General features: G+C 51.6%; 9 protein-coding genes across 9 annotated transcripts in view; 4 read left to right on the plus strand and 5 right to left on the minus strand.

Moving 5' to 3' along the window:
- LOC115336177 (histone H3) lies at positions 1-11,343 on the plus strand. Its single transcript, XM_030002807.2, has 3 exons — positions 1-5; positions 6,341-6,346; positions 10,820-11,343. The coding sequence occupies exon 3, from the start codon at positions 10,822-10,824 to the stop codon at positions 11,230-11,232; it is 411 nt and encodes a 136-aa protein (XP_029858667.1). The 5' UTR covers positions 1-5; positions 6,341-6,346; positions 10,820-10,821; the 3' UTR covers positions 11,233-11,343.
- Positions 6,880-7,652, plus strand: LOC115336167 (histone H1.10-like). The gene has a single exon (XM_030002798.2). It carries the CDS (start codon positions 6,880-6,882, stop codon positions 7,543-7,545), a length of 666 nt encoding a protein of 221 aa, XP_029858658.1. The 3' UTR covers positions 7,546-7,652.
- Positions 8,045-8,533, minus strand: LOC115336185 (histone H2A-IV). The gene has a single exon (XM_030002816.2). It carries the CDS (start codon positions 8,516-8,518, stop codon positions 8,129-8,131), a length of 390 nt encoding a protein of 129 aa, XP_029858676.1. The 5' UTR covers positions 8,519-8,533; the 3' UTR covers positions 8,045-8,128.
- LOC115336171 (histone H2B 5-like) overlaps positions 8,662-24,070 on the plus strand; it is a 20,100-nt gene continuing 4,691 nt past the window's right edge. The window contains exons 1-2 of the mRNA XM_030002802.2: positions 8,662-8,729; positions 8,820-9,220. Of these exons, the coding sequence (XP_029858662.1) occupies positions 8,694-8,729; positions 8,820-9,220 (437 nt within the window). The 5' untranslated portion in view covers positions 8,662-8,693. The remainder of the gene's footprint in view (positions 8,730-8,819; positions 9,221-24,070) is intronic.
- On the minus strand, positions 11,413-12,054 carry LOC115336176 (histone H3). Its single transcript, XM_030002806.2, has one exon. It carries the CDS (start codon positions 12,037-12,039, stop codon positions 11,629-11,631), a length of 411 nt encoding a protein of 136 aa, XP_029858666.1. The 5' UTR covers positions 12,040-12,054; the 3' UTR covers positions 11,413-11,628.
- LOC115336193 (histone H2B 5) lies at positions 13,546-14,044 on the minus strand. Its single transcript, XM_030002823.2, has one exon. The coding sequence runs from the start codon at positions 14,010-14,012 to the stop codon at positions 13,632-13,634; it is 381 nt and encodes a 126-aa protein (XP_029858683.1). The 5' UTR covers positions 14,013-14,044; the 3' UTR covers positions 13,546-13,631.
- LOC115336204 (histone H2B 1/2/3/4/6) overlaps positions 13,546-24,070 on the minus strand; it is a 16,610-nt gene continuing 6,085 nt past the window's right edge. Inside the window, exon 2 of the mRNA XM_041120575.1 lies at positions 13,546-13,574. The gene's annotated coding sequence lies outside the window, so the exon portion shown is untranslated. The remainder of the gene's footprint in view (positions 13,575-24,070) is intronic.
- LOC115336180 (histone H2A-IV) lies at positions 14,347-15,021 on the plus strand. The gene has a single exon (XM_030002810.2). It carries the CDS (start codon positions 14,369-14,371, stop codon positions 14,756-14,758), a length of 390 nt encoding a protein of 129 aa, XP_029858670.1. The 5' UTR covers positions 14,347-14,368; the 3' UTR covers positions 14,759-15,021.
- On the minus strand, positions 15,493-16,843 carry LOC115336166 (histone H1.11L). Its single transcript, XM_030002797.2, has one exon. The coding sequence runs from the start codon at positions 16,353-16,355 to the stop codon at positions 15,612-15,614; it is 744 nt and encodes a 247-aa protein (XP_029858657.2). The 5' UTR covers positions 16,356-16,843; the 3' UTR covers positions 15,493-15,611.

Consider the following 24,070-nt stretch of genomic DNA (forward strand, 5'->3'; position numbering starts at 1 on the left):
TGGCTGTTGGGATGGCCTTTATGTCCATCTTGAATCAAGACTCTGAATTTGACAAACCTGCTCTGGAGACTGGTTGTGGACTCTGCCTTTAAGGACAAATTGCATTCTTGATACCTAGATCAGATTTTAATCCAAATCCACGAGTCTAACATCTCTTGGAGTATCCTAGGGCTCCCCTTTAGGCTGGGAATTATTTTATATTTGCAGCACATCAGAGATTGAGTGACCGTACAGATCAGATGACAACATTTTGTACTGAACTGATATAGCTCTAGAAAAATGTTTTCACACTTGAAGCAGCTCTGCAGGCTTGGAGAACTGGAACTGGGCAGAGGGGGTGGATATGGCCTCTCATTGTCAGCCCTTGCTTGAACACAGTGCAGTCAGGGAGCTGGATCAGGGCTCAGAAAGTAAATATGTTGTTCTATTTTGTGCCTCTTTAGAGAGGTGTCTGAAGATGAGCATCCTTTTTTCAGCTTTAGTACAGACCAAGCATTGCATCTGAAACACATTTTCCTCTAGCCATTCTATAGGCAGGTTTTCCCACGGTGGGTGGTTATGAAGGAACCTAGCAAAAAGCAGTCTCTTTCCCTAAAAATCTCTTCCTCAGTAGGAGTCTTTTCCTCCTTAGCACAGTAGACTGTAATTAGGCATTGGTAATTGGGCCGCCTACTTCTCACCACCTTTTATGTTTCAGGAAGCATACAGTGGCTGACGAATTTCCTGAAGTATACTCAAAAATCACATCAGTTTGGATCCAGGACCTCTGATTACCAGCATGAAGCTACAGACAACTCACACTTTCTTGCTCTTCTGCAACAATTTCAACAAACTTGGGAGGTGTCTATTATCATCTGATGTGCAGGGAACCAGAGGTAGGGAGGAAGCTGGTGGTTCGCTCATTGCCTCATGGGCAGAACCAAATGGTGAGTGTAGGTGGCCTCAGTTTCAGATGAGTGTTTGCTCCCTGAGGATACCCAGGGACGTAGCCCAGCTTTTGTAATACCGATCAGGCCATGATTTTAAATTCCCCTGTTCTGGGCCTCTTCAAGACTGGAGGGTGAGACTTTCCCCATTTTAAGTGTATATCATACTTCTGATTCTAGACAGCTTGATGTGAGGAATACTAATTTAGCCTTCAAGGCCACAGCATTCTTTTCTTTATATTTCTTGGAAAAGAAAAGGCATCAGTAGGCCAACAGGAATCTTTCCCTTGTAAGGCCCCTGGGACAGAATTTCATTTTTTTTTCTGAATATGGAAGTGATGGGACAGCTGTCATAGGAATTCTCATTTGAATACATGCCAGCAATAAGGAAAGAATATTGCTCCATGCAGGCAATTTTTAAAAACCTCTTAGAAGCTGTTCATCAGTTCAAAACTACCAGAGGAGTCTAGTGGAAAAGGAACAAGAGACATGGGTGTATGCACGGTCCCAAAACTAAGCACTTTACATAACACACCTTACATATGCTCAGAAAGAAGGTGGCAAAACAGCCCACCAGAAGTATTCCTCCTCCTCCAGCTCTTCTCTGAAGACGTCTGCTTGCCCAGCTCCACATAGCTTCCCTGTTTTCACAGGTGCAGTGATGCCAGCAGCTATTTTTGCACTTTGTTCAGGGCAGCGCTTCAGCTGCTGGACATCTGTGCCAAACTGCTCCTTTCCTTTGCAGACTCTGCATCCCAGCGTCCTCTAGGAAAAGTGCAGGGAACGTCATCTGCAATCCCTGCCCTCCAGCAACACAGGGAGAGCGGCCAATCTCTTCTCCCTCAAGGACGTTTGCCCACCTGTGCTGAGCCACTGTGAGCTTGTTTTTGTGAGGCGGCAGCTCATCTCCCTGGCTTCTCTGCAGAAAGTGAGGGGGTTGCAGGTTGTATTTGGGCACTGTGGGTCACTAATGGTGGAAGGAGGGAAGTGAGAAGAGTTAAAGCTATCAGTTAGGAAAGGAGGAACAAAGCTAGTAATGCAGGATCTCTCCACGGAGGCTGAGGAGGTGCCTAAATGCAGTGAGTGCTCTTCTGCAAGCAAGTCTTTTCCCAAACCGTGGGTCACAGCACTCAAGAAGTGAAACAGGTCCAAAAGGCAGCTCTTAAGTGTCTAGATTAATCAGAGAACAGCTAATATGCTTAGCTGCTGATAGTAAGTAAAGGCAGTTGTCCTTTCCTTGCCCGGGGTGGGCACCAATGGGGAGCAAGTGAGCCCCAAGGGCTGCACGCCACCCAAAAGTTTGAGACCAGCTGCCTTAGAAGAAACAAAACTCGCTGAGGTACCCCTATGACGTGAGTGTCATGGTTCAGAGTGGCATGGGAAAGGATGGGAGTTCCCACCGACGGTTAGTAGGGAGACTTGTACATTGTCATCCAGACCAAAACTGTGGGTCAGCATTTTCTCCAGATAGCAGCTACAAGGTGGAACAAACAGCTTTTTCTACTGGCCCCTTTTGGGTTTTGTGACTGAGCTGGAGGGGATGGAAACGTTGTTATCTAGAAGGACAGTTTCGCAACTGAAGCTGGCTACTGCTAGTCCAAAATGTCTCGAGATGTTTCCCTGTGAGGGTCAATGAAATGAAGGTGGAAGGGTGGTTCAGATGCAACGGACTGGTCACTGTGGGCCCTATACAAGGTCAGGCAAGCCATTCCCACATTTTGATGTGTTTGATGACAAGAGTTAGGGATCGCTAAACTGAGGTGCAGGAACTGTTGTCCTCAGCTGTCTTGAACCTAGAGCTGGTGACTACATCCGATGTCAATGGTAAGCGCAAGTGGCAGCAGAGTTTTGTTATAATGGAAATCTACTTGCCTGTCTACTGGGACTGTGCTCAAACATCTGCATGCAACTTGGCAGAAATCGCTCTTTATTGTCTGGATCTAGAGGGGTGCTGAAGCAGTAGCTTTGAGAGCCTTTTATAGTCCCTGCTACACCAAGAAGGGGTCCTATCAGGGCACGACCAGCCCTGCCTGTCCCTGCCCAGCATCTCCCGGGGCTCCCCGCACCCTGCCCAGGTCCCAGGACCCCCTTTCAGCCCCCCGGAGCCGTCATGCCGCAGCAGTGCCGGTCTCCAGCTCCCCACAGCCCTGCCCGGCCATGGCCCCAGTGCCCGGGGCTGGGACTGGGGCTGTGTCTGACCCCGAAGCCTCTCACCGGGCCTGATCCTGACCCCACCTGCAGACCGACGTCCTGGCCTGGCCTGTGTGTGTGCGGGAGAGAGATGAGGTTTGTGACAAATTAAAAGTTTAATTGAGCAGACAAATTCATTGCATTTTGAACAGGTTTTGTTTCTTCCCCTGCAAAATTAGATGAATCATCTCTGAACCGTTTTCTGCTGACAGGAAATGGTGAGAATTAACATATATAGCTGGGCCTCAGCAGGAGGAGGGTGGAAAACATGAACCAGACAAAAATTGGAGGATCCAAGTAACTGCATTTTTAAGAAATGTGGAGAAGTGACTCTCAGTTCTTCCACCTCCAAAATGGGGATGGGCTTTACATGTTTGGGAAAGGTGTGGCAATGTGAAATGAATAAATGCAGTGCAGTTAGATGCTCATGTGGAAAAGTCGGAAGGAAGGGGAGGAAAAGGAGCAAACAGTTCAGGAAGAATTATCCTCAGTATGTGTACAAACAGCTGAACACTGAATCTCTGTAAGGTGCTTTTCCTAGGACTTATAATGTCATCTATGGTGGCCACTATGCTTTGTCACCTAGTGACAGGTTAAGTATAGCAAAAGGGACATGCAATAAATGGAGAATTACCTTAATCTTGCAAAAATTGCTTGTTGTCTTGCAGGCATTAAGTTTAGTTTGGATTACTATGTATTTTTTCAAGTTAGTAGGCATATGTTACTGGTTATAATAATCTATACTTTTCATGCTGGCTGAGAAGTGCTCTAAAGAGGCTTTCAGATCTAGCCCCGCAGTCTGAGCTGGCTCACATTGGTAGCACCAGTAAAAAATGTTCTGTAGGATTTGCTGGCAAATCTTTGTTACTCTACCAGATATCTCTGTTCATTCTGACAGATAATGTAGAGACAGGCAATGTGAAATACCATTGAGGTCCTGTTGTTCTTGCGGGTCTCCTCGTCTAAGGTGAGGCAGCAAAACTTGCTGTAATTGTGATGGCAAATGCATAAGAGGGAGGGAGAATCTCTCCCAGCAAGTGTCCTCCCTATCTGCTCCCTTTTTGTGTATGCGTTGCAGGGAAATGTGTACTACTTCCATGTATCCTAATTAAGCCTGATCATGACTAGGATAACGACTTCTGGGGCATAACTTCAGGCTTTTCGTGCTGCTAATCACACAAGGAATAGTAGTATTTGGGGGAGGAGGGCAAATCATCGTCCTTGTGTATTCACTACTGAATGAGGTGACACTCTTCAGCTCTCCTCCTATGCCTTGATTTTTTCTCTGGTACTTCTGCATCCTCCCCCTAATACACATGGCTTGACTGCTTGTGACATGGTCACGAGACTATATTGTCTTCTTAACAATAAGGGAAGGCAATAATGGAGTAAACACATAAGTGGAAAATCAAATAAGTAGAAACACTTAAAATAATTACAAACACCAGCTTCAAGGCCATTTAACATTTGATGGAGATCGATAGCCTCAAAAGAGGAGTAAGACAAGGACTACAACAATGCGCTACAGTGTTGCTCTGGCACATGTTGAGAGGCTTTTCCTCAGGAGACGGTTGGTGTTGTAGTTATCACTGCTATACAAGATTTAGACATACAGCTGTATTCCATCTGACTGTGTGTGTGTAAGGAAACAGTCTTGAAAATATCAAATTACAGACTGGAGGAAAATGTGCTATTGTGCTGCATTATTACTTTTGCAAAATAAGAGTTGCAGAAAATGGGGGAAATTGTTTTATTGTGAGGTAGAAAGGCTTCTGTCCCAACCCCAGTATTGGCATTGCCCCAGTATTGGCATTGGTAATGTGAAAAGAATTGGTGAGTATAAAAAGATTAATCTTACAGACACTGTAACAAGTTTAGTTTTTAAAGGACATCAGGGCTTTTACCAGACCTAGGTGGGATGGAGCAGATATACAGTCATCCACCTGATTTCACAAAACATTAGGACACATTAATAATTTCACTATTCAATTCTTTATGCCCCCTATTACTATATGAAGTAAATGTGTTACAGTCAAGTTCTCTTGCCTTCGTAGAATTCCCAGTGAACATTGCTCTATGAACCAGCCCACTTCCAACACAACTTTGAAAGCCCAGATCCAGATTTGCTGAATTTGCCATCTTATTCACCTTCCCTGTCTCAGGGATAACTCCTCAGCTAGGAGACCTCAATGATGAGGAAAAGTTATAAAGGAAACATAAGTGGGAGAGAAAAATATGTTTATTTTCCTAAAGTCCTTTTTACCATAAATATACGAGAAAAGGTCAAACTGCCTATATGAAGTTTTAAAGACTGGGACTTTGTGAATTAATTGAAGATGAAGGGTCACCCAAAATCTTCAAGAAGTTCATTTGCCTTCCCTGTAGTGGAATCAGAAAGAGGAGTGAAGTGGTATTTTTCCACTCACAGATCTTGCGTTTCATTGAAATAGTGAAGTTGATCATCTGGTCAGCATCATACGTAAACTGTGCAAGTGCAGTTTGTATACATCAGGTACAAATGCAGCAGTATGATGGTGCTAAACTGGCTGATGGCCATTAAACTTCAAGGTAAATGAATTAGGAGCTCCTGCCAGAGACATGAAAATATATACAACATTTTAGCTGATAAGGAGGTGTGCATGCTAATAGAGTGGTCACCACGTTGTAGATAAATAGCCTGGTGCTATTTAATAATAATAGCATATTATATAATAGAAAAATCACTTTGTGCTGCAGCTGAAGATTTTATGTACAGAAGCTGCTGTGACTTGATCTGTAACCTGGCAAAAGAGCAGTGAGCAAAACCTGCAATTTTTCTTTCTAGCTTGGCAGCAAAATATGAATAAAATGGTGCTTTCACATCTCTTGCAGACTCAATCTCTGCCATTTTTTTTTTCCATGTAACTGAATCATACCAACAGATTTTACAGAAACATCACTATGTGCTTTATTTAGAGTGTGGTCTGTTTCTGTATGCCAGAGACTTACATGAAGCTCAGTGATTTGACACAAACCTCCTCATCTTTGGTCTTCGTATCCCAATTTATTGCATTAACATTAGAGAGCCTTTTGCTATGGTAACAACAGCAAAGAGTTGCAGAGAAAGTAGCCCATTCTCACGTAAATAAAGTATACGCTGTCTATTATTTCACGCACAGCCTCTGGAAACTTTAGCTTTGGAAGCACGGGTCAAAAAAAATCCCTCATTGAGTGTTTCGCTGTAGCCAGAGGTAAAAACCTCGGTAAGAGAAGCGGAGGCACGGCTTGTGGGAGTTTGTGCTACCTCACTCTCTTTGAAACCATTTTATTTTAAAGAATGACATTCTAACTGTTCACTTTATTCGCTAATGTGAAAAAGACCTTCTGAAGATTAACACTGACTTTCCTGTCTCACGTTAACTTTGAAGGAGAATTTCTAATTTACAAAGAAAAACAAAACTTTCGCGCTCTCAAGCTCCGTTCGGTTCCAGGACTCGGGATTTATGGTCCCCTCCCTACCCAAACTCCACTCTTTTCGCGAAAGAACACCGCCAGGCGAAAATAGGCACTTCCACGGCCTCCCACATGTAGAAAAGGGGCAATTTGGTGACAGATAAAATAGAAAAAACCCGGTTTATTAACCCCGAAGAAACACAAGCCGGAGCGCGGGGCGCCGGGCGGCGGCGGGGCGGGGCGGGGCGGGCGGCACCAATCAGCGCCCGCCGCGCTCCTATAAATGGGGGCGCCGCCGCCACCGCCGCCCAGTGCTGCCCGCGCCGCTGTCATGGCCGAGACCGCGCCCGCCGCCGCGCCCGCCGCCGCCGCCCCGGCCCCCGCCGCCAAGAAGCCGAAGAAGGCGGCGGGGGGCGGCTCCAGAGCCCGCAAGCCGGCGGGCCCCAGCGTCACCGAGCTGATCACCAAGGCCGTGTCCGCCTCCAAGGAGCGCAAGGGGCTCTCGCTCGCCGCGCTCAAGAAGGCGCTGGCCGCCGGCGGCTACGACGTGGAGAAGAACAACAGCCGCATCAAGCTGGGGCTCAAGAGCTTGGTCAGCAAGGGCACCCTGGTGCAGACTAAGGGTATTGGTGCCTCTGGGTCTTTTCGCCTTAGTAAGAAACCTGGGGAAGTAAAGGAAAAAGCCCTCAAGAAGCGGGCAGCCGCTGCCAAGCCCAAGAAGCCGGCAGCCAAGAAGGCCGCCAGCACTGCCAAGAAGCCCAAGAAAGCGGTGACAGCGAAGAAGAGCCCCAAGAAAGCGAAGAAGCCGGTGGCCGCCGCGGCCAAGAAAGCGGCCAAGAGCCCCAAGAAGGCGACCAAGGCTGCCAAGCCCAAAAAAGCGGCGGCAGCGGCGAAGAGCCCGGCCAAGGCGAAGGCGGTGAAGCCCAAGGCAGCCAAGCCCAAGGCGGCCAAGCCCAAAGCGGCCAGGGCGAAGAAGGCGGCACCCAAGAAGAAGTAAGCCCCCGTGGAAGAGCCCTCTTGCTCGGCGCTTAAACCCAACGGCTCTTTTAAGAGCCACCCAAATTCTCTCAAAAAGGGCTGAAACGCAGTAGTTGTCACCCCGTTGGGGGGCGTATTAGGGGAATGGTAGTGCGCTGGTGAAGGCGCTTGGTTTCAGTTCGGGGACAGGCAGAGCGACCAGCGAGCGTCAGGGCGGCTTCCAAACCTTTCCGCTGAGCCGGGGAGAGCAGAGGAGCGCGCTGGCGGCTTTGGAATGCCCGCACGGCGCGGGGATTGGCTGCGGCTGCGGAAGGGCCGGGCTGCCTCGCGGGAGCCCCGTCAGCACCGCCCCGCCCCCGAGATGGGGTAGGGAAGCGGTGTGGGGTCGGGGGGAGTGTTGTGTGTGGGGTGTACGCACAGCCTGGGACCCAGCAGCTAATGCGGATGTTTAGCCGCAGCCGACCGTTTCAAAACGTGCCGCGGCTTTTTGCTACTTTTTCAATTTAATGAAGTTCAAGCTCTTTTACTGAATTTGTTGGTGGCTCTGAAAAGAGCCTTTGGGTTTCTGTGGGAAAAGCTCCCCGGGCGTTGTTCTTCGGCGTTTACTTGGCTTTAGCCTTGTGGCTGTCGGTCTTCTTGGGCAGCAGCACGGCCTGGATGTTGGGCAGCACCCCGCCCTGCGCGATGGTCACCTTGCCCAGCAGCTTGTTGAGCTCCTCGTCGTTGCGGATGGCCAGCTGCAGGTGCCGGGGGATGATGCGCGTCTTCTTGTTGTCGCGGGCCGCGTTGCCCGCCAGCTCCAGGATCTCGGCCGTCAGGTACTCCAGCACGGCCGCCAGGTACACCGGGGCGCCGGCGCCCACCCGCTCCGCGTAGTTGCCCTTGCGCAGCAACCGGTGCACGCGGCCCACGGGGAACTGCAGCCCGGCCCGCGACGAGCGCGACTTGGCCTTGGCCCGCGCCTTCCCGCCCTGCTTCCCGCGGCCGGACATCGCAGCGAGTCGGCACCAAGAGCTGTAGAGAAACGAAAACAGCCCCGCGACTCGCCCTTATATCCCCTCTCAGCGAAAGCAGCGAGTTTCGATAGGCTAAGACGGCGACAATGCGAAAACAGCCAATGGGAAGTCGGATCGAATTCTAACCAATGGCGATGAACTACGGAGAGCTATGACTAAAAACCTCCCTCGGCCAATAAAAGCTAAGGTTAGAGGAAGCCGTAATTTGCATACGGTTGCTATAAAAAGAGGGCGCTCACACTCACTTTCATTTCACGACCGGTTTTTTTTCTACTAGAGGCGTAGTGGTAGATTGACTGCCATGCCCGAGCCAGCCAAGTCCGCCCCCGCGCCCAAGAAGGGCTCCAAGAAAGCCGTCACTAAGACGCAGAAGAAGGGCGACAAGAAACGGCGCAAGAGCCGCAAGGAGAGCTACTCGATCTACGTGTACAAGGTGCTGAAGCAGGTGCACCCCGACACGGGCATCTCGTCCAAGGCCATGGGCATCATGAACTCCTTCGTCAACGACATCTTTGAGCGCATCGCCGGCGAGGCCTCGCGCCTGGCGCACTACAACAAGCGCTCCACCATCACCTCGCGGGAGATCCAGACGGCCGTGCGGCTCCTGCTGCCCGGCGAGCTGGCCAAGCACGCCGTCTCCGAGGGCACCAAGGCCGTCACCAAGTACACCAGCTCCAAATAAGCTGTCTGTGCACTCTGTGCCACAGCTGCTCGACCCAAAGGCTCTTTTAAGAGCCACCCATCTTTTCAGTAAAAGAGCTGATGCTGCGGTGACTTGTTTTTAGCTGTCTCAGGGACGAGAGATACAACGGTGCGAAAGCGCTGCCGGTTGTAAGGAACCCAGCGTATGTACCCGTTTGCCGTAAACGCTGTGTTCTACATGTGTTTCTCGGTGGAGCAGAGAACGCTCACAAGTCCCTGAAAACACCCCGCGAGCCCGTTTCACTTTCGCGTCCGGGTTAGGGGCGGTTGAGCAATGAAACGAACGAGGTAGGTGTTCTCTTTAAGTGCCCGAATCAAGCGTGTTCTGGATAGGCGGCGCTTGCTCTTTTTCCCCGTGAGGCACTCTAAGGGAACAGGGATACGTCGAAAGCACAGACGGATCAAGATGACCGTATGCCTTTTTTTTTTTTTTTTTTTTTTTTTCCCGCAACAAAAAGCTTCAGGCTGGACCTGCACCCCGCCGCCCCCCCCCCCCCCGACACACACACCCCCTTTAGCGTTCTCGCGGGCGACCGGGGGAAGCAAACCGGAGCGCTGCACGGCGTTCTCGCCCCCGAAAGGCGCAGCCCCACCTGCGGTCCCGAGCGCGGTGTCCCCCCCGGCGCCCTTCCCCGGCTCTCGCCCGCTTCTCCCTCCGCCGCCCTGTTCCGCCGCGCCCCGTAAGTCCGGCGGCCTGGGGGGCAGGGGGCGGGCGGGCGGGAAGACCCAGCGCCGCCGCCGCCGCCGGGTCCGGGCTCGGTCCGACCTGAGTGAGGACTGCACGACGCTGCCCAGCGGGCGGGCCCGGCCCGGCCCGGCGCGGCGCGGCTCCCGAGAGGGCGGTGATTGGTCGCGGTGGCGCTCGCCGCTCGGAGCCCGTCCTCGCTTCACCAAGGCGCGCTCCCCCGGAGAGAGCCGGCCCTTAAGCCGGGGTGGGGGAGCAGCCAGGAGACGTTCGCCTCACGCCAAACGCTGGCAGCGCCTTGCGCCTGCAGCGTTCCTGCCGCGGCCCTGCACCGCACGCGGTTACCGAGTGGCAGGACAGGGCGAGCGCTCGGGGGAGAAGGAAGCTGCCGTGCGGAGGAGCCTTTGGGCAGCGGTCCCCATGCCGGGGGAACGGGGCGGGGGGGGGGGCGTGAGGGGGAGCGCGTCGGGAAGAGGCCGAGTCCGAGGCACGGGCGGCGGGGCCCTGCTACACCGGTCACCTGCGGTGGTTCCTGCCACCTCCCCGCCTCCCAAACCGCTCGCTGCTCGTGGGGACGGTCCGCGCATATCTCCTCAGGCAGCGAGGGAGCCGGCGCTCCAGCGTTTTCTGGGGGCGGGGCCGGGGCAGGCCGTGGCGGGAGGGGCAAGGGCGGGCCGGTTCGGCGGCTGCGGAGGCGGAGGGGGCGGGTCGGGCCGGGAAAAGGGCGGGTTTCCCGCCGTCGGGGGCCGGCTTGTCGCATGCTCGCGTCGCCCAATGGCTGCCGGCCTCGCGCGGACGGCCAATCGGCAGGGAGCTTCGGCTATAAATACCGCCGCCGCCGCGACGGCGCGGTGTCCGGCGGGCGAGACCGCGTAAGGTTGAGCGCGGAGCGATGGCGCGCACGAAGCAGACAGCGCGTAAGTCGACGGGCGGGAAGGCGCCCCGCAAGCAGCTGGCCACCAAGGCGGCGCGTAAGAGCGCGCCGGCCACTGGCGGCGTGAAGAAGCCGCACCGCTACCGGCCCGGCACGGTGGCGCTGCGCGAGATCCGGCGCTACCAGAAGTCGACGGAGCTGCTGATCCGCAAGCTGCCCTTCCAGCGCCTGGTGCGGGAGATCGCGCAGGACTTCAAGACCGACCTGCGCTTCCAGAGCTCGGCTGTGATGGCGCTGCAGGAGGCGAGCGAGGCGTACCTGGTGGGGCTCTTCGAGGACACCAACCTCTGCGCCATCCACGCCAAGCGCGTCACCATCATGCCCAAGGACATCCAGCTGGCCCGCCGCATCCGCGGCGAGCGCGCCTGAGCCTCCCGCCGCAGCCCCTCCCCGGTTCCGGCAGGCACCGAGGCAGCCCACGCAGACCCAAAGGCTCTTTTAAGAGCCACTACATCCACAGTAAAGGAGCTGTTAACACTTTCATGTATTTTTCACCGATACCCTATTCTGTCCTTTCTAACGTAATTAACAGATATTATTATAGAGCCATTTAAATTTGCTCTTTTCAATGAAAATTCGACAGGGATTTGAAACTGAAAATTACATCACGTAGTTATGTACTTATACTGAAAATGAAAATACAAAGCACACACAAAGCGCGAACAGCTCTTTTACTGTGGATGTAGTGGCTCTTAAAAGAGCCTTTGGGTCTGCGTGGGCTGCCTCGGTGCCTGCCGGAACCGGGGAGGGGCTGCGGCGGGAGGCTCAGGCGCGCTCGCCGCGGATGCGGCGGGCCAGCTGGATGTCCTTGGGCATGATGGTGACGCGCTTGGCGTGGATGGCGCAGAGGTTGGTGTCCTCGAAGAGCCCCACCAGGTACGCCTCGCTCGCCTCCTGCAGCGCCATCACGGCCGAGCTCTGGAAGCGCAGGTCGGTCTTGAAGTCCTGCGCGATCTCCCGCACCAGGCGCTGGAAGGGCAGCTTGCGGATCAGCAGCTCCGTCGACTTCTGGTAGCGCCGGATCTCGCGCAGCGCCACCGTGCCGGGCCGGTAGCGGTGCGGCTTCTTCACGCCGCCAGTGGCCGGCGCGCTCTTACGCGCCGCCTTGGTGGCCAGCTGCTTGCGGGGCGCCTTCCCGCCCGTCGACTTACGCGCTGTCTGCTTCGTGCGCGCCATCGCTCCGCGCTCAACCTTACGCGGTCTCGCCCGCCGGACACCGCGCCGTCGCGGCGGCGGCGGTATTTATAGCCGAAGCTCCCTGCCGATTGGCCGTCCGCGCGAGGCCGGCAGCCATTGGGCGACGCGAGCATGCGACAAGCCGGCCCCCGACGGCGGGAAACCCGCCCTTTTCCCGGCCCGACCCGCCCCCTCCGCCTCCGCAGCCGCCGAACCGGCCCGCCCTTGCCCCTCCCGCCACGGCCTGCCCCGGCCCCGCCCCCAGAAAACGCTGGAGCGCCGGCTCCCTCGCTGCCTGAGGAGATATGCGCGGACCGTCCCCACGAGCAGCGAGCGGTTTGGGAGGCGGGGAGGTGGCAGGAACCACCGCAGGTGACCGGTGTAGCAGGGCCCCGCCGCCCGTGCCTCGGACTCGGCCTCTTCCCGACGCGCTCCCCCTCACGCCCCCCGCCCCGTTCCCCCGGCATGGGGACCGCTGCCCAAAGGCTCCTCCGCACGGCAGCTTCCTTCTCCCCCGAGCGCTCGCCCTGTCCTGCCACTCGGTAACCGCGTGCGGTGCAGGGCCGCGGCAGGAACGCTGCAGGCGCAAGGCGCTGCCAGCGTTTGGCGTGAGGCGAACGTCTCCTGGCTGCTCCCCCACCCCGGCTTAAGGGCCGGCTCTCTCCGGGGGAGCGCGCCTTGGTGAAGCGAGGACGGGCTCCGAGCGGCGAGCGCCACCGCGACCAATCACCGCCCTCTCGGGAGCCGCGCCGCGCCGGGCCGGGCCGGGCCCGCCCGCTGGGCAGCGTCGTGCAGTCCTCACTCAGGTCGGACCGAGCCCGGACCCGGCGGCGGCGGCGGCGCTGGGTCTTCCCGCCCGCCCGCCCCCTGCCCCCCAGGCCGCCGGACTTACGGGGCGCGGCGGAACAGGGCGGCGGAGGGAGAAGCGGGCGAGAGCCGGGGAAGGGCGCCGGGGGGGACACCGCGCTCGGGACCGCAGGTGGGGCTGCGCCTTTCGGGGGCGAGAACGCCGTGCAGCGCTCCGGTTTGCTTCCCCCGGTCGCCCGCGAGAACGCTAAAGGGGGTGTGTGTGTCGGGGGGGGGGGGGCGGCGGGGTGCAGGTCCAGCCTGAAGCTTTTTGTTGCGGGAAAAAAAAAAAAAAAAAAAAAAAAAAGGCATACGGTCATCTTGATCCGTCTGTGCTTTCGACGTATCCCTGTTCCCTTAGAGTGCCTCACGGGGAAAAAGAGCAAGCGCCGCCTATCCAGAACACGCTTGATTCGGGCACTTAAAGAGAACACCTACCTCGTTCGTTTCATTGCTCAACCGCCCCTAACCCGGACGCGAAAGTGAAACGGGCTCGCGGGGTGTTTTCAGGGACTTGTGAGCGTTCTCTGCTCCACCGAGAAACACATGTAGAACACAGCGTTTACGGCAAACGGGTACATACGCTGGGTTCCTTACAACCGGCAGCGCTTTCGCACCGTTGTATCTCTCGTCCCTGAGACAGCTAAAAACAAGTCACCGCAGCATCAGCTCTTTTACTGAAAAGATGGGTGGCTCTTAAAAGAGCCTTTGGGTCGAGCAGCTGTGGCACAGAGTGCACAGACAGCTTATTTGGAGCTGGTGTACTTGGTGACGGCCTTGGTGCCCTCGGAGACGGCGTGCTTGGCCAGCTCGCCGGGCAGCAGGAGCCGCACGGCCGTCTGGATCTCCCGCGAGGTGATGGTGGAGCGCTTGTTGTAGTGCGCCAGGCGCGAGGCCTCGCCGGCGATGCGCTCAAAGATGTCGTTGACGAAGGAGTTCATGATGCCCATGGCCTTGGACGAGATGCCCGTGTCGGGGTGCACCTGCTTCAGCACCTTGTACACGTAGATCGAGTAGCTCTCCTTGCGGCTCTTGCGCCGTTTCTTGTCGCCCTTCTTCTGCGTCTTAGTGACGGCTTTCTTGGAGCCCTTCTTGGGCGCGGGGGCGGACTTGGCTGGCTCGGGCATGGCAGCAAAGGCGCAGCTCTCGCTCACCAACTACCACCGGTATCAAAGCAGAGGGTAACGCCGCTGCCCGCGGCAGCTCTTTTATAGCGGCGCCGGGCAAAGCGGCGGCTCAACGGCCTCGCATCGCCATTGGTTGGAAGTTCTGCTTCGGGTCGTCACGCCGCACTAAGCTGCACTATTGGACACCTCTCGATTCGCATTCCCATTGGTTGCCGGTACAACGCCTCCCTCCCAGCCTATCAGCGACGGCGCCGCCGCTCCGCCCGGGCGGTATATAAGCGGGCGGGCGGGCGCGGCGGGGAGCAGGTCGTTGTTCGTGCGAGTTGCTGCTGTCTTCTGTTGCCTGAGTCGCTGCGATGTCCGGCCGCGGGAAGCAGGGCGGGAAGGCGCGGGCCAAGGCCAAGTCGCGCTCGTCGCGGGCCGGGCTGCAGTTCCCCGTGGGTCGCGTGCACCGGCTGCTGCGCAAGGGCAACTACGCGGAGCGGGTGGGCGCCGGCGCCCCGGTGTACCTGGCGGCCGTGCTGGAGTACCTGACGGCCGAGATCCTGGAGCTGGCGGGCAACGCGGCCCGCGACAACAAGAAGACGCGCATCATCCCCCGGCACCTGCAGCTGGCCATCCGCAACGACGAGGAGCTCAACAAGCTGCTGGGCAAGGTGACCATCGCGCAGGGCGGGGTGCTGCCCAACATCCAGGCCGTGCTGCTGCCCAAGAAGACCGACAGCCACAAGGCTAAAGCCAAGTAAACGCCGAAGAACAACGCCCGGGGAGCTTTTCCCACAGAAACCCAAAGGCTCTTTTCAGAGCCACCCACTAGATCATTGAAGAGCTAAATTGCTTTAAATGTACTTGGAAACACTTGGGAAGCACCAATGATATTGTCTTCCTTAAAAAAAAAAACGGAACTTGTATAAATATATTCTGATTTCCAAATGCTGCATTAGAGTGTTTTTAAAAGTATATGTCTTACTGCGTGTGCAGGCGAGATTATAGAGCATTAAAAAAATGTTTTCGAAACCTAAAGTGTTTAGTGATTTAGGTCCTGCAGTTCGATTTAGAAGCGCAAAACAAATCTTTTCCTGCCCCATCCTAGCTTCCTGCTGAGGCGAACAACCGGGTAGCAAACGAAAACCAACCCCGCCCCTCCCCTGTGTTTCCCCTCCCACGTAGGCGCGCACAGGGACGCGGAAAAGAAAGCGTTAAGTACCGGCTACAAAACTGTTTAAAAATAATGGAGTAAATTATCAAGCCTCTAAGTACTTATGCCGCCTTGAGGCAATGTCCGTCCTCAAAGGAGCGAACGATCTCCCCTGCATTGCAGCGATAACGATTAAAGCAGCACCCAGGGCTGCTCCTAATGCGGGGAAGTTCCTCCCAGTCACGGCGCACGCTTCATCAGTTGCCCTATGGCAGACTCGAAAACTGTGAAGCCATGTCCACTCTATACTCTCGGTATGTGTGTGTATATATGTATATATATGTATATATATATATATATACACAAACTCCCTTATTCCAGCCCTTTTTAAGAGAATTTGGGTGGCTCTTAAAAGAGCCGTTGGGTTTAAGCGCCGAGCAAGAGGGTTCTTCCACGGGGGCTTACTTCTTCTTGGGTGCCGCCTTCTTCGCCTTGGCCGCTTTGGGCTTGGCCGCCTTGGGCTTGGCTGCCTTGGGCTTCACCGCCTTCGCCTTGGCCGGGCTCTTCGCCGCTGCCGCCGCTTTTTTGGGCTTGGCAGCCTTGGTCGCCTTCTTGGGGCTCTTGGCTGATTTCTTGGCCGCGGCGGCCACCGGCTTCTTCGCTTTCTTGGGGCTCTTCTTCGCTGTCACCGCTTTCTTGGGCTTCTTGGCAGCGCTGGCGGGTTTCTTAGCTGCTGCCTTCTTGGGTTTGGCGGCGGCTGCCCGCTTCTTGGGGGCTTTTTCCTTCACTTCGCCGGGCTTTTTGCTGAGACGGAAAGAACCGGAGGCGCCGGTGCCCTTGGTCTGCACCAGGGTGCCCTTGCTGACCAGGCTCTTGAGCCCCAGCTTGATGCGGCTGTTGTTCTTCTCCACGTCGTAGCCGCCGGCGGCCAGCGCCTTCTTGAGCGCGGCGAGCGAGAGCCCCTTGCGCTCCTTGGAGGCGGACACGGCCTTGGTGATCAGCTCGGTTACGCTGGGGCCGGCCGGCTTGCGGGCTTTGGAGCCGCCCGCCGCCTTTTTCGGCTTCTTGGCGGTGGCCTTGGCGGCGGGGGCCGGGGCGGCGGCGGCGGGCGCTGCCTCAGCAGCGGGGGCGGGAGCGACCTCGGACATAGCGATGCTGCGCGGACGGGAGCGCGGCGGCTGCAGCACCCGCCGCGGCGCCCCCATTTATAGCAGCGCGGCGGGCGCTGATTGGTGCGTTGCCGAGCCCGCCCCGCCCCGCCGCCCGGCGCTCTGCCGCTCGGCTTGTGTTTCTTCCTTCTCAAAAAAGTGTGTTTTCCGTAAAAAAAACGTGACCGCGGCACCCCGTTTCTTAGCATTCTTGCTGGGGACAGAAGATATTTTTATCTTTCGGCGTTTCTTTTGGCTGAGAGTTAAAATGAGTTTCAGGCAAGGCAATAATCCCCGAGTTTGGGGATCGCACGCAGAGCCGGACGGTGAGATTTTTATTTTTCCTTTTGAATTAAAGCTTTGCTTCTGACAGCACTGTCACAGTGGCAGCGGATTCATGTTCCCGAGACGGTTTTTCATCACGGTAGTGCAAAATAGAGGTAATCTGGAGACATTTTCTTAGCGTAAATTAGCTTTGAAAAGAAGCAAGTAACACAAAGTAGCCACTCAGTTCTGTATCTGGGTTAGGGTTGTTTCCCATAACGCGGCTTCATCTCTTAAAAATAATGAAACGTTTGGACGTAGTGCCCTATTTAGCTCTACTCGGAGCTAATAAAAAGTAAAAGAAAGACGGTTTTCACCAGAAACGTTAATCTGAAAAAAGCTCTTTTAAATCAGCAGGTACCTTCAATATCTCAAGAGAACATCGAGAAGTTCTTTCATTGTTTCCCTCAGTTTTCTGCGTCCTTGTATTAATATTTTAATAAACTATATTCCCTTTTTCTTCTCCAAAATAATTCTTTTGATTAAGCACACTAGATCAAGACATTAATTTGTATGTTCTTATTTTAAGATAGAGTTTATTTTTGTGCTTACTTCTACACTGGACTTCAGGTATTTTGTCAGCCAGAATCAGCAGTTGTGCAAAAAAAAACCCCAAAATATGGTGTACATGTTTTCTTTATGAAAAACAGAGGTAAGGCTGCAGGCATTTCTTTAATAAAATAATATAAAACAAGTGGCTCAATCAAACAATTTTGTCCTCAGAACTCCTGAGATGAACTAGGGCATGGCTTTTTCCAATCCATATGAGTTTTGTGATGTGGGATAAACTGAATATACATAAAATGATTTTTTTCTTGGGATGAGTTGGATAGAGGATTGTCATGTTCAAAAATATGTAGTACAATGTGGGAAAGGAGACCCTGGTGACTAGTTCATTTGGCTTCTTTCACTTTTTCTTTCACTAATATAATATCACACACCATCTTGTAGAGTTCTGGTGAGGGAGAGATCAGTTTTAAGAGCTTGTCAGTGGTACCAATTTAGCATAACTAGGATGCACCTAAAGTGTGAGAAACTGCCAAGAGTTGTGGTAGCATTTCAGAGGGGCTTCTGTCTAGAGAAGACAAAACATCAGAATAACATCATATGCGAGAGTATAAAAAAAAGAAGATCATGTGGATTTGGAGCCAATGTCTGTACTGATGTTATATTTCATGGTGGTTTCACCTGCTGACCCCACTGTGGATTGCGGGTTGTGAACTACATTGTCACGGAAGTGAATCTTCTGGGAAGGACACATACCTTAGAGGAGAATTTTCTGGGGGTTAGTTCAGTAGCATACGTATTTCCTTCAAATTCTGTATCTTACTCCATTCTATTCACTCATGTCAGAGTCAGTCTACTAGTAGCTTTACCTCAATTCTTTTGATCCTTTGCAAATGCATTTTCCTGGGTTTAGGCTAGGCCTCTATCCTTCTTCCAAACACCTAATGTAGCAGCACAGTCCTGGAGCAGTCTATATGCTTTCCTAAAAGCTCATTTTTCTGGTTCTCCAAATTTTGACCACATATCTGGACTTCTTAATTTTGTTTTTTACACTCATAGACAGTTAGTTCTATGCTCAGCAAAGGAGGAAATGCAAAGGGATCTTGCAAATGTTATCAGGTGGAGGAGAGGAAGGAGGAAATAATTTTATAAGTGCCCTTTAATTCCTTTAATTTAATGGGCAACCTTATTAAAAAAAAGTTAATTACTTATTTCAAATATTATTTTGAAGAAAAAAAAGATTTTAATTTTTTTTTTTCTGATATGAAGCTTTGTACGATGATGTATTCAGTAAAAACAGACGGACTTCTGCCTCCTATTTTTCCCTGAAAAAAAAAATAGTCAAGCAAACAGAATGTTTATTAAAACACAAAAGGTAGACGGTACTGCTTACGGTGGACTGGGATATTTGGACGTGACAAAAATTTTTCAGAACTTCAGTCAGAAATGCAAGGACTCATTTTTCTCCTACTCTGGTATTGGATAAATGCTTTCATGAACATCTTTCTTTTGAGCCCATGTGACTTGGTGCCCTGTAGAATCATAGAATGGTTTGGGTTGAAGGGACCTTTGAAGATTACCTAGACCAACCCCCCTTGTCATGGGCAGGGATATCTTTCACTAGACCAGGTTGCTCAAAGCCTCATCCAACCTGGCCTTGAACACTTCCACTGACAGGGCATCAACAACTTCTCTGGGCAACTTGTTCTAGTGTATTCCACCACTTTTGTCATCAAAAATTTCTTCCTTGGAACCACTCTAAACCTACCTTCTTTCAGTTTAAAACCATTGCCCCTTGCCCTGTCATTACAGGCCCTGGTGAAAAGTCCTTCTCTGTCTTATTCTCATAAGCACCCTTCATATAGTGAAAGGCTGCAATAATGTCTTGCCTCAGCCTTTTCTTCTCCAGGCTGAAAAACCCAACTCTCTGAGCTTTTCTTCATGTGAAAGAGAGGTGTCCCTTGAGGGACACCACTCATTACTGGTTTCCATTTGGCTATTGAGCCACTGACTACAACTCTTTGGTGCAACCACCCAGCCAATTCCTTATCCAGCAGTCCATCTATGAAATCCATACCTCTTGTCTATCACCTCCCTGTCTTCCATATGCTTCAACACAGCTTCCAGGAGGATCTGCTCTATGATCTTACCAGATCACTGAGGTGAGGCTGACTGGTCAGTAGTTCCCAGTGTCCTCCTTTTTACCTGTTCCCTGTTATAAAGGAATATCACACCATTTTTTAAAATGGGTGTAACTTTCCCTTTTCTCCAGTCACTGGGGATTTCACCTGACTGCCATGACTTTTCAAATATTATGGAGAGTGGCTTGGCAACTACATCTGCCAATTCCCTCAGGAAAACTGAGACAAAAAAATTGTTGAGTACCTCAGCCTTCTCTGTGTCAGTTGTCACTAGATCTCCTGCCTTATTTATTGGGGGGTACATTTTCTGTAGTCTTCCTTTTCTGATCAACTGCAGAAGCCCTTCTTATTGTTCTTCATATCCCTTGTGAAATTCAGCAGCAGATATGCCTTAGATTTCCTGAGCCCATCTCTACACACCCAGACAGCATCCCTATATTCCTCCCAGGATGCATGTCCCTGCTTCCACTGCCTGTGCATTTCCTTCTTGCACTTCAGCTCAACCAGAAGGTCCTTACTGAACCATATTGGTCTCCTGCCTTCCTACCTGCTTTCTTACACGTGGGAATCAAGAGCACTTGTTTTCTAAGAAAAAAGTTCTTAAATAGCTGCCAGCTCTGTTCTGCTCCTTTATCCCTGAGGGCAGTTTCCCAGGGAGTCTTATCCACTAGTTCCTTAAACAACTGAAGGTTTGCTCTGCTAAAATTCAGGGTCTTGACTTTATGTTTGCCTGGCCCATATCCCTCAAGTTCATGATGGGCCTGGGCCCAGGCTGCAGCCCAGGCTACCACCGTCTTGACCTTTCCAATTTGTTCATTTGTGTTGGTGAGCAACAGGTCCAGTAGTGCTTCTCCTCTGGTTGGGCTGTCTTTCACCTGGATTAAAAAATTTTCCTCAACACACTCCAGGAGTCTCCTGGATGGCTTACAGCTTGCTGTGCCACTTTTCCAGCAGATGTCAAGTTGACTGCAGGATCAGAGCCTGTGAGTGTGATGCTTCCTGTAGCTGAAGTAAGAAAGCTTCATCAACATCCTCCCCTTGATTAGGCGGCCTGTAGTAAATACCAACCATGAGGTTTCCTTTGTTGGCTTGGCCTCTAATTTTTACCCATAAGCTCTCAACTGTTCATTGCTGTTTTTCAAAGACAACTTTGTGCAATCAATCCATTTTTTTACATAGAGGACAACCCTCCCCCCCCCCCCAGCTCCTTCCTTGCCTGTCCCTTCTGAAGTCGATAGCCATCAATTACAGCGCTCCAGTCTTGTGATTCATCCCACAAAGTGAACTATGACTGTGCTGGACTTTTACTATTTGCTCAGGAGATATATGGAGGCGTCCATCTCACAGACGCAGATGAGGAGGCAGGACTGCAGCATACATATGCTTATTTCAAACAGGGTGAACAAGATCATGCATTAATCCTATAGCTGCACAGCCCCATTAACAGGTTTTTCACCTTGGCCTGCCTAAGGCTGCACAGCATCTTCAATATTTTCTCAAGCAAGTAGTTCTTCCTGATGCCTGTGCTGCTGAGCTTCATATTTTATGTGATCCAGCTAAATTCATTCAGACTTATGGGTGCTCCAGGTACATAAGAAACATAAATGAAGTCACAGAGTCACTCAAGGCAATTCAAATCTGCCCTTGATGTAATTGCAGACTTGGGATGATTTGGGAGATATCTGTTGTCTGTGGATGATGGATTTTATTTTAAAACTGATTTATCATGATGTTCCAATTCATAACCATTGTTACATGAGTAAGAAAACTTCATACTCAATAGGGAAGTGGTTACGACTGCATACTGTTAAGTCTCCAGCACAGGACTCTTCCTCATGGTAAAAGGTTTTTCTATTCATACAGATTTAAAATACCCAGATACATCAGTAATCTCTTAAAATAAGAAATCCATGACCAGAGGTATGGCAGGCATTAGGCAGAAAATTTAGTTATTACAAGGGGATCCATGGATACAGCTTGCTTCTTTTCTTTTTTAAATTATGTCCTTGCAAAAATATTCAATTTTTTAAAAAAAGTTTTGTTCTGGTTCAAAGGAAGAGAGAAATAGCTCCTTGAACATTCCAGACCACCTAGTTTTTGATAACTTCCAAGCTCAGTTAAGAGATAATTCCAAGAATCATTTCAGAGCAATCAATCAGTCAAATTATAAAGTTTCTTGTTTAGTATTTAATGTTTCAATGTGATATAAATATAATATGTATGAAAATGTTACTGTATTGAATGAATGTATATGTGTATATTAATGGTTTAATAAAAGGCTTAATTTTTCCAGTAGGTAATGTGAACTTAGGTAGAGAGAAACTAGCCAGTCACAACTCTTCCTTTCTGCTTAACCCATGCCTTTAATAAGCTGGGGGGGTACACAAAATACGGCATGTCTGGAAAATGTGTGCACAAGCTGGAGACCAGAAGGCTGTGTAGAATGGAAACTCTGGGTATCACTAATTTGAATATTTCTAACTGTTCAGGCAAATGTTCGAGATCTTTTGGGGGAAACATGAACAGGTGAAAATGCATTTCAATGCCACATGAATGTGACATTTCCTTTGCTGCTGCACACTTTGTGCATGTGCCGGGGATCTCCTGGTGCAGCATGTCTGGGCTGCTGTTGCCTGCCCTGTGCATTGGGGAACACCAGCTCCTTCCCTCTGCGGGTTACTCTGGGGAAGGAGGCGGCACTCTTTCTTAGGCCATTTACTCCACAAACAGCCTCAGCAAAGGTGCTGCGCCACATGGCCAAGTTTTCATTTCCATTTCAAGATGGTGAGAACAATATTTTAATTTTGACTTCTGCCTGGTCTCTGCAACAGTGTGGGTCTAGTTTTTGTCAGGATGAAATAAGAAGGGACAAAAATGTAATGGTACACCTTGTTGCAGAACTGAACTGTCCTCTAGGTCTCTTACAAACCATGGGCAGCGCAGGCGGAGATTGAGTGGCTGAGCCAGTTCCTAGCTGCCTGGTGCTTTGGCTCAGAAGACCCGTGATCAATGGTGGAAAGTAATACTACGAAATGGGAAGAGTGCAATCCGCTGCAGTACTTCAGGATGTGGAAGCCATCTAAGCTACCCATCCTCCTTGTAGCCTCTGATAAATGAGCAGCAGAGCATTGCAGGTGAGCACTGAGAAGAAAGCTGAGACACTGGAATGCTGATATACATCGCTCCTTCCCAGACATTTTGGGGTTGGGAAGACCTATGCATTTCAGAAGGAGCTTGTGCTCCTCTCCTTCCAGGTGATACCCAGAAAGTCACAATGGCCTTTTTGCTCCCAGGAGCAACTGTGGTTGGTTGCTGCAGTCCCTAACTGCTGTTTCCTCCACCCCTCTCCTCCAAAAAAAGTGTTACAGGCCTTGCAGATTATTCTGGAATCTTCCTTGACAAGGTTGCTCTGCATGCAGCCCAGTCTTTGCAGAATAAGTGAATCTCATTCACAGAATTAGGTCAGCAAAATCAATGGGATGTACCTATAACACCGCTAATTTTTGATGATTCCTTCTCTTAACATGTCTCATGAGTTCCCTGGCTGACTCACCTGTCAGTAGGACGACTGCAGAGGAAAGTGTGGGGCCACCACCAGCATGCACCTCCCTACAGGAAGCTGCCAACTATCACTCAGGCATACAGGCACTCGAGGCAGGTGGTCAATGTGGCTCTGCTTTGATTCACAGATTCCTTGGGATGTCTTTCTCTCCTCGGGATATTGTGCATTTGCATCATTATGTCACCTCTGCCACTAGCTCTCTCCTTTGTCCATTGCTTTATTGCCTGACTGCACGCAGACAACTGAAGCAAGATAGTGAGGGTGGTAAATATTGTCTGTTCAGCTGGACAAAGAAATTGTCTTCTCTGGTGCTTAAGAATACTCACCACAAGCTTCTCCTGTCTGTCTAGGCCTACCATAGTGATATTCAGGACATTCCTTGGCTGAGTTGCTACAGCTCAAAACCACAATTCAATGCCACAAATCAGGAATCAGGACATTTGATGAGGCAGGGAAGAGGTGGATGCTACATGTTCAGTAATGACAGGCATTGCTTGTATGCTGTAAGGGAGAAATGGTCCTTCCCTAGAAGGAGGAGTGGGGATGGGAGAGAGCTGGTATGTGGCAGCTTCCTGGGAACAAGGGGAATAAGGAACAGGAGGCACCTTTAGATGGGTAAGGTGGATAGGAAGGACAGGAGAAGGAAAGACAGAACAGGCCGATGTCCAGTATTATTCACACCTATGATACTTTGCAGCCAATATTCATAGAAGCAGATGCAGTATTGAACTGTGTCACTCCAAGTCAGCAATAGGTCATTATTATGCAAATCAAGGGGATCCTGCCCTAATATTATCCCAACATCAGGTATTTGAGAAGGTGATGGCATGTGGAGCTAGAAAAAGTGATCTGTGTAGGATCAACAGTGAAGGTTGATGTCTCAGGAACTATGAGAAGTGGCTGAACTTTTAGTTCAATCCTCATATCTGTCCTACCATCACTAACACCCTAGATGGGGACAGATGTATAAATGATGGCTATTTGAAAGGGGAGGAGATTCTATATTAAGTCTAAGTTAACGTCAGTAAATACACTCCTAGGTGGACAAACAGGTTCAACAAAGTTTGGGGGAGAGCAGCAGGAGGGGGCTGCCCCACAAGGGCAGCTGAGCTGGGAGACAAGGGGGACAGCAGGGCAGGCAGGGCCATGGTGTCACCACCAAGGACACAGCCCTGCAGCAGCCGCAAATGGTGAGTGGGGCAGGGATGGTGGCAGCGATTAGGGACAGTCACAGCCCC

This window comes from Aquila chrysaetos, chromosome 26 (assembly GCF_900496995.4).
Source record: "Aquila chrysaetos chrysaetos chromosome 26, bAquChr1.4, whole genome shotgun sequence".
NCBI lineage: Eukaryota > Metazoa > Chordata > Aves > Accipitriformes > Accipitridae > Aquila > Aquila chrysaetos.

Excerpts from the sequence above, each read along its gene's own strand:
- LOC115336167 (XM_030002798.2), top strand. The coding sequence starts at position 6,880 with ATGGCCGAGACCGCGCCCGCCGCCGCGCCCGCCGCCGCCGCCCCGGCC.
- LOC115336185 (XM_030002816.2), bottom strand. The coding sequence starts at position 8,518 with ATGTCCGGCCGCGGGAAGCAGGGCGGGAAGGCGCGGGCCAAGGCCAAG.
- LOC115336177 (XM_030002807.2), top strand. The coding sequence starts at position 10,822 with ATGGCGCGCACGAAGCAGACAGCGCGTAAGTCGACGGGCGGGAAGGCG.
- LOC115336176 (XM_030002806.2), bottom strand. The coding sequence starts at position 12,039 with ATGGCGCGCACGAAGCAGACAGCGCGTAAGTCGACGGGCGGGAAGGCG.
- LOC115336193 (XM_030002823.2), bottom strand. The coding sequence starts at position 14,012 with ATGCCCGAGCCAGCCAAGTCCGCCCCCGCGCCCAAGAAGGGCTCCAAG.
- LOC115336180 (XM_030002810.2), top strand. The coding sequence starts at position 14,369 with ATGTCCGGCCGCGGGAAGCAGGGCGGGAAGGCGCGGGCCAAGGCCAAG.
- LOC115336166 (XM_030002797.2), bottom strand. The coding sequence starts at position 16,355 with ATGGGGGCGCCGCGGCGGGTGCTGCAGCCGCCGCGCTCCCGTCCGCGC.